The 12,484-nt window shown below is 39.9% G+C and overlaps 1 protein-coding gene and 1 long non-coding RNA gene across 7 annotated transcripts in view; one reads left to right on the forward strand and one right to left on the reverse strand.

Annotated features, from left to right (window-relative positions):
- Window positions 1-12,484, forward strand: part of LOC138748532 (ATP-binding cassette sub-family D member 2) — a 42,649-nt gene that overhangs the window by 19,961 nt on the left and 10,204 nt on the right. For 3 of the 6 annotated variants that reach the window (XR_011348109.1, XR_011348110.1, XM_069908894.1), the window contains exon 6: window positions 1,388-1,533. Coding sequence is in view for 3 of the 6 variants with exons in the window: in XM_069908894.1 (XP_069764995.1) it covers window positions 1,388-1,533 (146 nt within the window). In the remaining 3 variants the exon portion in view is untranslated. Of the gene's footprint in view, window positions 1-1,387; window positions 1,534-3,901; window positions 3,990-12,338 lie in introns of those variants that run through there. The other 3 variants (XR_011348108.1, XM_069908893.1, XM_069908895.1) reach the window with 2 other exon arrangements.
- Window positions 1-12,484, reverse strand: part of LOC138748533 (uncharacterized) — a 38,315-nt gene that overhangs the window by 11,871 nt on the left and 13,960 nt on the right. The window contains exon 3 of the long non-coding RNA XR_011348113.1: window positions 3,895-4,020. This is a non-coding gene — a long non-coding RNA (uncharacterized lncRNA). The remainder of the gene's footprint in view (window positions 1-3,894; window positions 4,021-12,484) is intronic.

The raw sequence follows: 12,484 nt of genomic DNA on the forward strand, positions 1-12,484 counted from the left end.
GCTTGCACTGATAATCCTTTTGTGAAGGGGCAAGGTTATTAAATTCAGAAGGAAGTTTGTCTTTTCATTAATTTGTTGCTATTTAATAATTCAAACTTGTGTTACTCAGATATAAATGTATATTTTTTATGCCTGCCATACAAATAAACATTGTGTGTTTAAAAGTGAAGAACACCTACAGTGTTTATATATTGACAAATTTTGAATGGTTGATGTGTATCTCTTGGATTGACAACAAAACTTAGTCCTAAATTTCTCAGCTAATTCATAGCAAATCGACCACAAAGTTCTAGTTAAAGAGCAATCATCCACTCAGCTGCATCAATGAATCTGTTTTTCTTTCAAGTATTGATTCCAGTCTACTGTCAATTTCATTTCAATTTAGTTTCTAATTTTGCTATATTGTGGTTTATTTCCTTGGCTCTCTTTCCATTTATATAATTAAAGCCTTAATAACCTTAATGGCATATGGAACATTACTGGGGGTAATTGTATTTGCTTTCTGTCTCTTCACGTTTTTCTTAATCTCTGACAACTCAATTTGGTGATATCTGAAACAGTCATCCTGTACTTTAGGTCATTGATAAAATGTTCTAATTTCTGGATGGAAGGGAACCAGTTTGTGCAGAAACAAACAGAACTTGTACAATCTGAAGCTAGATTATCTGGTTTCACTGTCAGTTATATTTTCAACTATATTCATCATAAACAAAAGCTTTGTGTATGTTGAATAATTTATTCATCAACTGTGATGCAGAAAGATGCTGATGTAAAATAAAACTAATTTCAGTGGATTATACACAATTAGCACTTTTGACGGCATATAAGATCCATTTTTTTCCCCAAAAAATGGCTCAAAAATATCCCTCGGATTTCGAATGCGAAATTGAAATTAGGGTGATAATGGTGAGTAACACTATTTGCATCACCACCATCTATATTTGGGGATTGTTGGCGGGCTGTTGGGAGACTCTCCTGGCGGCTCCCTGTCAGCCCCTGCACTGCTCCCACTGCCCCCGGAGAGAACGGGGCAGTGGGACCAGTGCAGGAACTGACATTGGGCCACCGGGAAAGAGCAGGACAGTGGGCCCATCAACAGCAGTTTGTTTTTATAAAATGTTTTCTGCTATAGCTAAGCTGCTTTTGATTTTTCTTGTAAATTACAGCAGTACTACCTGTTGTCCTAGTTCCATGTTGTGTCCAAGTTTTAAATGCTAATTTGTAAATGCACTAAAAAAAATCCTTAATATTCCCCGCTGAAATAGTGGTGGGGGGGGCGGGGGGGGGGGGGAGAGTCTTATATGCCCGTGGGTCTTGTATGCCATCAAATATGGTATATAAAAGTAGATTTGTAAAATCAATAATTTGCTATAATTTTATTTTCGAGGTTGATGAAGGCATGCATCTTCTTATTACTGGACCAAATGGATGTGGAAAAAGTTCTTTATTCAGGATATTGAGTGGTCTATGGCCAGTATATGGAGGGGTATTATATAAGCCTCCACCACAGCACATGTTCTATATTCCACAGAGGTGAGTGCTTCAATTTCATGAAAACTTTTTCCCTTTATATCACATGTCCGGTCTCTTCTTCCCCTGTGAATTTCAGCAATTTGTTGTACAGTTTTCATACTGAGTATTTCTGCTCACAAATGAATGAGTTGGAAGTTGTTTCACACAGCACTAATCGGGTGTATATTGGTGTTTTTATGTTTGCAGTGGGCGAATGCAGCAAAGCTGCTCATCCAGTGCATGCTACAACAAGTTTGACTTCCATAGGCATTATGCATTAAGCAGGGTGATCAGTGTGTGGAGCACATTTTCTGTCATGAGTGCACCTCTACAGCACCCTCCCTCCCCTCCCATCTATTAACCAAAACTGAATGACATAGGTGGGGTTGTGTTATCTTGGCATGAGATGCAGCTCTCTGAGCCAGATACAGAGAGATTGTTGGGAAATCAGTGGTGTGAATGCAATTGCTGCCATCCTCATAGAGAACAAGAGTTTCTTGGCCTTTATCTTTGACATCAAGTAACTAATACCAGCTCCATTCTCTGCCTCCAACTCCAGGCCAGTGGATAAGTTGAGAGTTGTCTGTTCCTGGATAACATTGGTCTGGTTCTACATAAAATCCTGCAGAGCTCTCATGGGATTTGACAGCTTTCTGATGCACCTAGAATTTGAATGGTCTGATGCTTGCAACTGCTCTATGGGAGAGGCATTTCCTGACTCCATGAGTGAATGCTGACCTGTTTTAAAGATCTTTCAAGAAGTTGAAGGATCTTGCCTCATGATATCTCTCATAGGTTCCCTCAGTCACAGTATGTTTAAGCATATTTGTGTGTGTGTGTTGCAAGAGACTTTGCTCTCATCCTGCACCTTGTCTTCCAGGCTAGAATCAATGTAGTGGAAAATCAGTCTGGGCAGGTAGTGATGAAAGTAAATGAACACTTAAATGTTGACCAGACAAAAAAATTGCTGAAGCAACGAACCAAGCAGGTCAGACAGTGTTAAAGGGTAGAAATGGTCACTCAATTTTTTTGAGCCAATAAAGAATTTCAACTCGAAATGTTGACTGACCATTTCTACCCACATTTCTCCCTTTTGCTGCTTAAGCATCTGCAGCTTTTGTTTCACAAAAATGGTGAAACTGAACATGCTGTGCACTGAGGCAAGTTAAAGAAACAAGAACTATAGATGTGGGAATGAAAAGTGAACAAAGAGAAGTAGGAGAAATTCAGTGGGTCATGTAGCATTCATATGACACCACTAAGTGGTGTCACCACTTAGTGTTGTGTCAGGACCCTTTATCAAGAATAATCAAAACAATGACCATTTCAGTCTATGAGTGGTGCCTAATCTGCTGAATCCCTCCAGAGTTTTGTTTGCTCTAAAAAGAAAGGTCACTTTTCATACCTTGGTCCATTGTCCTCAGCTTGTACAAGGGTAATGTGGTCCACTGCATTGAAGTTCACTGGGAACAGCCATTCTTCCAAGTCTTGACAATCTTTGGGGCTTGCTTCTAGCGCTGACTTCTCAATCTCCTCCCTTTACAACCACATTTCAAAGTAGATATGTCCACACACCTTGTTTTCCACATTTTGTATCTGTGAACCTACCAGTTTACTTTTCTCAAAATTGATCTTAAATTCTTGCCATTTGGCTTAGAACCTACAAAAATAACGACCAGCAGTGCTGTGCCTTAATGAGCAAATGTCCTTTAAAAGCTGGACCCTTAATGTTAGGACGGGATCAGTTTATATAACAATGCTTCACTAATGAGCATTTTCTGCACAGTTGTTGGGAAAATAATGTGCTTTCCATTTTAAGAAAAATCAGTCATTGATATTGCACTGAAATAAATGGTACGTGCTGGTTTGATGCCTTTAGTTAAGGATGGAAGAATTGATTGTCACTTTGCAATTTCACAATAGTTTGAAAAGTGTTAATACTTGCCCAAAACATCTTTCACATTTTTTTTTAGTTGGTTTTCATTTGATCTAAATAAATATTATGGCAGTTTTTCTGAATTACCTAGAATTAGATTAGGATAGATGGCACTGAAATAGACCATCCAACCCACCCACTTTGTGCTCTGTTCAAGTCTGTTGTCATGTTTTGTTGTTTAAATCTTTCAGCATAACCCTTCATTCCCTTCTGCCTCAACCACTCACTATAGCAGAGGTTTAAAATCCTCACTATTCTTTAGATAAAGAAGTTACTTATGAATTTCCCGCAACTATCTTGTCATTGCTGATCTCTGGTTATATACTACATTGCATTCCTTTTTTCAAAACTCTTCCGAGTCAGGTACCTTTATTGTGCTGCCCCAGGGGCTTTTTATCAACAGAAATATTTTAGTCAAGTCGCAACTTAACTGGACGTATTCCTACCTTTAAGAATTTAGGTGCACCTCTTTACGTGGGTTGAATCTGAGCTGGTCGTGGCTGAATGCTTGAAAGGGTACGGGCAGTAATCAGCTTCTTGCAGGTCAGTGGAGCTTGCATGACAGCTCAAATCTAAAATAACAAATGTTGGTGCATTTGAAGGGGGAATTCATGAATAGGAAAATATGTTTTTTACTTTGCTGTTTTTGAGTCTTTTTAATATTATTTAATAATTTTAAATGTTTACATATCAGAAATGCCTCACTTTCTCCAAAAACCTCTCAAAATGTGACAACATTCACACTGGCACTTTATCTCAATTATTAACTGCCAATATACCTGATTAATGTGCCAATGTGAACGTTTGTGCATTGGCATGCAGACATCAGATCACCCTGATGATGGATTGCCTAGGTAAGGTGTATCAGTCCTGGGGTGATCTGATATCTGCATGCCAGTTCACCCAGTGTGAAAGGGACAGGGGGTATCCTGGGACCAATTAGTGAGGATAGGCACACCTCTCCCCGGGATAGCTGGTGGTGAGTGTGAAAGGGACAGGGGGTATTCTGGGACCAATTAGTGAGGATAGGCACTCCTCTCCCCGGGATAGCTGGTGGTGAGTGTGAAAGGGACAGGGGGTATTCTGGGACCAATTAGTGAGGATAGGCACTCCTCTCCCTGGGATAGCTAGTGGTGAGTGTGAAAGGATGCAGAGAACCAGTTAACAGTGGTCCAGTGTGAACAGCAAAAATGGCTTCTTTTAACAGGTTCATCAAACAGCCAATTTACTGGTTAGCCAGTGTGAAAAGGGTAGTGATACCCTTTCCCTTGCCTTTCTTGTCAGGTGATGTCAGTGTAACACTAATTGAATCCTATAAAGAGCTGAGGCCATTTCTTGCTCTGCTGCCTGAATCCATGATCAGGAAACCTTGGACAAATGGAACCAAATGTTTTGGCAAGATTAGTAAGGATGTGGGGAGAGTAGTTTAATTTGGTCTATTACATTGCTGCAGTCCAGCCATAATTTTGGACATTAACCTTCACAGATTTCTGACGAGACCTTTCAGTTGAATTTCAACAACAAATTTCAAGGTCAGAAATATTTGAATGAAATGTGTGGAAAGTAAATGATTGCACAAAAAAGAATGATAGCCCATTGAATCATTTAAGAGCAGTCCAACTATCTTGTACCCACCCTCCTCACAACTCTGCAATTTTTTATTTCTGAAACTTACCCAGCTCCTCTTAAATATCAATTGTCTTTGCCTCCTGGAAGTGTACTCCAGATATTAACCATGTACAGCACAAAAAAAAATCTTAATTTCTTTTGTTTCTTCTCCCAGTGCTTTCCTTTTCTGTTCCACAGTTGTTGTCCCCTACACTGTTGGGACTATTTGATCAACTTTGACACCCTGTCTGCACCCTTCACAAATTCAAATGTGTGTGGAATCCCCACCAACCTCTGGTCCAAGGAGATTTGCCCCAATTTCCCCAGCCTATGCATGTATCTAAAGTCGAACATCGCTAGAATTAATTTTGTTTAATCTCTCTGACACCTTCTGAAGAACTAATGTATCTTGACAAAGTTGTGGAATCCAGGTCGAGGTGTAGAGTACCACATGGCCCAACCAGGATTCTATGGAGGGTTATTTTAACTTTGTTGTTCTTGCTCTTTGCAAAGCCCCCAAAAAAGACTTTACAAAAAAAACTGAAACAACCACAGCAATTATTTTTCTTTGTCACCTCTATTGACTAATATTTCATTTTTCTGCTAATCTGAGGATTTTCTTGAGAACAAGCTTTGTGACTTTAAGCTCCAAAGTATTCAACATTGAAATTATATTTGAAAATGACATTGTTTTCTGCTTTGGTTTATATTTTTACTAATTATTTATTTAGCTGCAGTAAAAGTCTTCCAATCGTAAGAACTTTCCGTGAAATCGTCCTTATCTGAATCTGGTTCGTTATATTTTATAAATGAAGCAGTAGCACACATGACATTTACTCAAAGCAGTTGGACTTGTAACTATTTGGCCAAACGTACATATCAATCTTCTTTGAATGTGAGAACATTTCTGTAGGAAGATTTAGATGTATTGCCCTTGGACTTGGATCTGAGAGCTTTCTTATACTTTGGTTATTATAGTGGAAAACTATTGTTTTCAGTGATGATGGTTATGACATGCTAGTCATGTTCTTGAAGTTAAACTGACTGCACTTCATATGAATTCATTGATTATACAGTCCATTGTGACATTATGGAGGATGTAAGAGATGGTGCATAGAGACCTTTCCTTTAAACGTCATCTTCCCTGTAACTTTGAGGTTTAAGCAGTCTGTTTGCAATCTCAGAGTCTTATTTGACCCTTATAATCACAGATAAGATTAGATGACCTTTTTAATATTACCCAAATCTACCCAATTCATCCGCTGACACCTTGCTTCTCGCAATGGTATTGGCATGAATACTATTTCAGCAGGTCACCTTTACCTCCTCGTTAATGTGTCTCTGTCTCATATGCTCTTTTCTTCCTCCCCCCCATCCTCCTCAGTTAACATGAATCTCACACCCCCCCCCCCCCTTCACCAATTGTATTGGGAATTTTTCATTATATCTCTTCATTATAACATATAACCATATAACAGTTTATGGCATGGAAACAGGCCATCTTGGCCCTACAAGTCCACGCCAGTTTACTCAGACAACTCCATTGAACACCCTAGAAAGTAGAAGCAGGAATAAGCCAATCTGGTCTGTTGAGTTTGTCCACTGTTTAGTAAGATTATTTGGCTGTGGATTCAGTTCCACCTACCAGCCTTTTTCCCATCTCCCTTAATTCTGCTTGCAAAAACACCCCCCGCCTATTCTCCACCCATAACCCTCTAACTCCCTCTTATACCTGTATATATCCAGTTGACTCTGCCTCAACTATTTCCTCCGGAAGATTATTCCATTCAGCCCCCACTCTCTGAGTGAAGAAACACCCTCTAATGTTTCTCTTAAAATTAATGCAAAATTTTTCAAAATTGGGCTATGGTAAAAGATCTATATAAATGCAAATTTTAAAGTAAAATATTTAGAAGCTCAAGCTCAACTTCCATTCTTGCAATCTTCATTATTGTTGAAAGGAAATCCCTCTAAGTTCCCTGCAAGTACTCCACCAATATTGTGTTTTCCAGATTTGTATTTTTCTAGCTTGTATTTCTTCACAAATAAATGGTGAGTGTGGCTTTGGCAACATCAGTTAAATGAAATGTATACTTATAATAATTAAGTGTAATCTGGATTTTAATTATGAATAACCACATCCTCCATTATAAAATGCTTCAAAGAAAAAGATAAAATCTGCTTTTAAAATAACACTGAAATAGGTAACATCTAAAATTATCAGAATTTTATTTAAACGCATCTGAATCATAAGCCATTGAATTAGTTCTGTGCAACTAATTTCCTTGAATTAGTATCCAAAGGAAGTGTGTACATCCAACTTTTGCAAGTGTGATGCCAAATAAAACTGAGACTCTTCACAGAGATTGGCACTGTTGATAAAATTGTAGCTGAAATTGATGCCTGCATTGCTTTATTTGTTGCAGGTAAATTGGAGTGGCCCTAAACTTGTGAATCTGTCTCCTTTCAAGGCAGGAATTGAGATACCAGCAGTAATTTTCAATCTGCTCTGTGTTCATGTGTAAAGGAATTGACACAAATGTTCTGTTTTTAAGAGGGACATGAGTCAGTCATGCACACAAACAGTTCAGCTGCATCTTGTCTGAAGAAGATCAATTAAATAATCTGCTGTACTGGAACTTGAGGCATTTCATTCCATATACTAATTGTCATTGCCAAACTTTGAAAGTATTCATTACAAGCAGAAGGCATCCAATAATTTTCAATTGTTCTTTAATATTGCACTGGTTCACTGTGCCTAATTGATTAGTTCAGTGTGAAATAATTAATGGTCTTGTACTGAGACTACAATGCCATCAGAAATGGAATGGAAGAAAACATTAGGAAGTGAAAAAATATTGTACAGTATCTTGGCACTGGTTTGGAGGGCTCTCAAACTTGTGCAGAGGTTCTTGTTTTATCATAACTTGTCATGGCCTGGAAAAGTTAGTCAGAGAGTTTTAGTCTGTTGGAATATCCATGGCGAAAGATATGGCAGTTAAAAATAAAATTGAATCCAGATCAGATCTTCCATGATTACATTGAATGGTGGATTAGACTTAGGAAAGTGGTCTGGTGTGTTCTGATTTGTTCTTGTATCAATTATGCATTTATGTTATTTTATAAGAACATAGAAAATAGAAGCAGGAATAAGCCAATCTGGTCTGTTGAGTTTGTCCACTGTTTAGTAAGATTATTTGGCTGTGGATTCAGTTCCACCTACCAGCCTTTTTCCCATCTCCCTTAATTCTGCTTGCAAAAATCTGCCTAATTGTGTCTTAAATGTATTTACGAAGGTAACAGCCTCTCCTGCTTCCTTGGGCAGAAAAATTCACAGATTTGTTACTCTCTGGGAAAAGTAATTCCCCTTGGTCTCTGTTCTTAATATATTCCCTTGAATTTTGAGGCCACATCCTCAATTTCTCGTTGCACCTACCAGTAGAATCCACTGTCTTAACCATATAACCATTTACGGAGCGGAAACAGGCCATGTTGGCCTTTCGAGTCCGCACTGGTTCACTGATTTTGTGCGCCCTCTTCAGGCATTGGTCCCGGTAGATCTTCATTCAATAACGATGGGCGAATTCAATGCAGGTGGAATTTCGCTGGGTTTACCCATCCCCACCAGTACTGTACCCCGGTGTTACAGAGGGGCTGACCCATCCCCACCAGTACTGTACCCCGGTGTTACAGAGGGGCTGACCCATCCCCACCAGTACCGTACCCTGGTGTTACACAGGGGCTGACCCATCCCCACCAGTACTGTACCCCGGTGTTACACAGGGGCTGACCCATCCCCACCAGTACCGTACCCCGGTGTTACATGGGGGCTGACCCATCCCCACCAGTACCGTACCCCGGTGTTACACGGGGTCTGACCCATCCCCACCAGTACTGTACCCCGGTGTTACACAGGGGCTGACCCATCCCCACCAGTACCGTACCCCGGTGTTACACAGGGGCTGACCCATCCCCACCAGTACTGTACCCTGGTGTTACACAGGGGCTGACCCATCCCCACCAGTACTGTACCCTGGTGTTACACAGGGGCTGACCCATCCCCACCAGTACTGTACCCTGGTGTTACACAGGGGCTGACCCATCCCCACCAGTACTGTACCCTGGTGTTACACAGGGGCTGATCTATCCCCACCAGTACTGTACCCTGGTGTTACACAGGGGCTGACCCATCCCCACCAGTACTGTACCCCGGTGTCTCGCATTATCCCTTTCATCATTTACGGTCTATTGTTACTTCTCAAACCAGCAGCAATTCAAAAGGGCTAAATTTTAACTCTAAATTTATTAATGACCATTACAATATTACGTCTTGACCCAATTAACCCCACTATAAGTAACTGTAACAAATTTACAAATATATCTTCATAAACAGTGTATATTTTTTAAAAAATGAGCATTACAGACTGCCCAATATTCAAAAAGGGAAAAATCCCCAGGTCAGTCAAGTCAGTTTGAAAACACAGTCCACAGAATTCAACCCCAAAGCACAATGTCCAAATTCATTAACCCCAACTGAATAACAAAAGGACATTGTATTGAACATTGGAGAGAGAAATGATGTGCTGAGTTGCCATAAGCTTATGTATCCTTTTTCAAGGACTCCTTAGATGACTTCCCTTGGTTCTCAAATTGTGGTTTTTAACCCTTCATTATGAGGCATGTGTCTTTCATACCACTTCGACTGCCTCTCCAACTGTTATTCTGAATGCTCCGTTCAGAACGTTCCATTCTCTCTTTGTCAGTACAGCTCGACCCAACTGCACAAGTCACACACAGAGTTCCCAGCAGAATTCCATCCTTTGTTATTAAGGGGGCGGTGAGGAAAAAGGGAATATTCTGCACCTTCAATCTTGTTATTATTCAGTCTGCTGCAAAGTTGAATGAAGAAGCCAGTGCTGTAATTTTCTGGCCAGACTCAGGGTGGCAGAAGTGAACAAAATAAACGGCGACAAGTCGTTCTTGCGAGAGCTGGTCTCGGTAGCTGACATGTTGTATGGGCGTCACTTCCCTCCCTCACTCAGTGCTGCTGCCACCACACCATCCCCCCCCCCAGCACTGCTGCCGCCACTGTGAACCCTCCACTGCTCGATGCCACCATGAAACCCTCCCCCCCCTGCTCAGCACTGCCACAACACCCCCCCCCCCACCCAGTGCTGTTAAAAGGGGGGAGGAGGGCGCTTGGGATGTGGCCTGGAGGCTAAGGGGGTGGCAGCCTGAAAATATTTGGGAACCACTGCACTGTAAGATCACTTCTCATTCTTCTGAATTCCAGTAACTATAGTCCGAGGCAATTCAATGTCTCCTCATGGGCTATCTCCCTCATCTCTGAAATCAACCTGGTGAACCTTCTCTTCATTGCCTCGAGAACCAATATATAATTTCTCAAGTAAGGTGTCCAGAAGTGCATGCAGTACCCTAGGTGCTGCCTCCGTAGTATCCTGCACAATTTCAGCCAAACCTCCCTGCCCTCATTCCATTTGTTGCTTTGAATACCTGTGCATGTGTGAATGATCTTTTTGTGATTCATGCACAAGCACTCCCAAGACTCTCAACACAAAAGCATGCTGCAATCTTTATCATTTAAATAATAATCTGATCTATTTTTTTCTGCCCAACTGGGTGATCTCACAATTACCAACATTGTACTTCTCAGTCAATCTCTCTCTCTCTCTCCACTCAATATCCCCTGCACAATTTGCTTTCCACTCTACTTAGTGGCAAACTTAGATACACCATACCCTGTCCCTTAGTCCAAATTATTAATGTATATTAGAACAGTTGCAGGCTGAGCACTGATCTCTGTGGTACTCTGTTCACCATTGATTATCAACCAGAGGAACACCCATTTGTCCCAACTCTAGTTTCTATTATTTAACCTAACTTTTTCCTCTAATAATACTCTCCTCATGCATCCATATCTTACGGATGAATATTTTGTGCAGACCTACCTGTTCAAACTCCTTCTGGAAATCCAGATATGCGGCAACCACCTGTTCCCATCTATCCACTGTTCTTGTTATGCCATGCAGGAACTCCAGTAATATTGTCAAATATGACCTACCCTTCCTGAATCTATACTGTGCCCACCTGATGGAACAATTTCTATTCAAATGTCCTTTGTTGTTTTTTTTTTAAATTTTCTCATTCTTCTAGTTTCCCACCTCTTTTGGCAACTTTGAATGCATGACCTTTCAATTTGATGCCACCTTTTATGCTGGCTCTCACTACCCTTACTATCCTTGTTTTTAATTTGAATATAGTTTTGTTGAACACTGAAAAAATCTCTGAAAGTTTCCAATGTTTCTCAACTGTCCCACCATATTGTCCATATTCCCCAGTCAACGCGATTTAACTCCTCCCTCATCCCTTTGTTGTTTCCCTTGTTTAGGCATTATATGTTGCTGTTAGATTGTGCTATTGCATCCTCCATCTTCATGAGAAATTCATTCATACTCTGATCATGCTTTCTTAGATGATCCCCAACTACAAGATCTTTAATTAATTTTAATAAATTTAAATGGTCTCGAAATTGGATTTTGAAATGGATGGATAAAACTGGTGTTTCAGATTGCATTTAGTTATCAGTATTGATGCACAGCATTCTATTAGCTTGCAGCTGGATGTAATCATTTCATAAAACAGGTTTAAAAAAAATTTGGTCCAAACCTCTCAATTACTGAGAGATTTTTGGAGCAGAATATGAGGTTTGTGTGGAATTTTAATCAATTCTGGGACTTAAGTTAGAGATCAAATGATGGGCAAATGTACCAGTTTATAAAAGTGTTCATGGCTAAATAAGGGCACAGTCAGAGACCTTTATTTTTGTAGGGATTTACTGCTTTCTTCATTGTTCTGCTCCAAGATTTTTTAGAAAAAAAAACTTAAAAGATGGTCAGGCAATGGGCAAAATGAGGCTAACTAAAATATCAGCTATTTTGGTGTGTGGATATTCATCAGAATATTTGACAGCTCTTTTAAGTAATAAAGGCAATATGAGTTGTGTCTTTCAATATAATAACATTCACATGGGAATTATCAATTATTTTTTTTTAACTAAAAGAATCAGATTGTGATTTGGAATAAATTAGATGTGCACCTTGGTGACTAGGATATTTCCTTTCTAAATCTGCTCCGATCCAAATTTTTTTTCAAACATGTTATTTTTGTGTAAATGGTACATCATCGATTTTTTTTTTTGCACGTTCATCCACTTTTTTTTAAAAAAAGGAGGTTAACAGTTTACTTTTATCTGGGTTCACAGGCCTTACATGTCTGTTGGAACTCTAAGAGATCAGGTTATCTATCCGGATTCTGTGGAGGACGTGCATGAGAAAGGATATACAGATCTGGATCTGAAGCACATTCTAGATATTGTTCACTTGAATCACATAGTGCAAAGAGAGGGAG

This window comes from Narcine bancroftii, chromosome 13, assembly GCF_036971445.1.
Source record: "Narcine bancroftii isolate sNarBan1 chromosome 13, sNarBan1.hap1, whole genome shotgun sequence".
Classification (NCBI taxonomy): Eukaryota; Metazoa; Chordata; class Chondrichthyes; order Torpediniformes; family Narcinidae; genus Narcine; species Narcine bancroftii.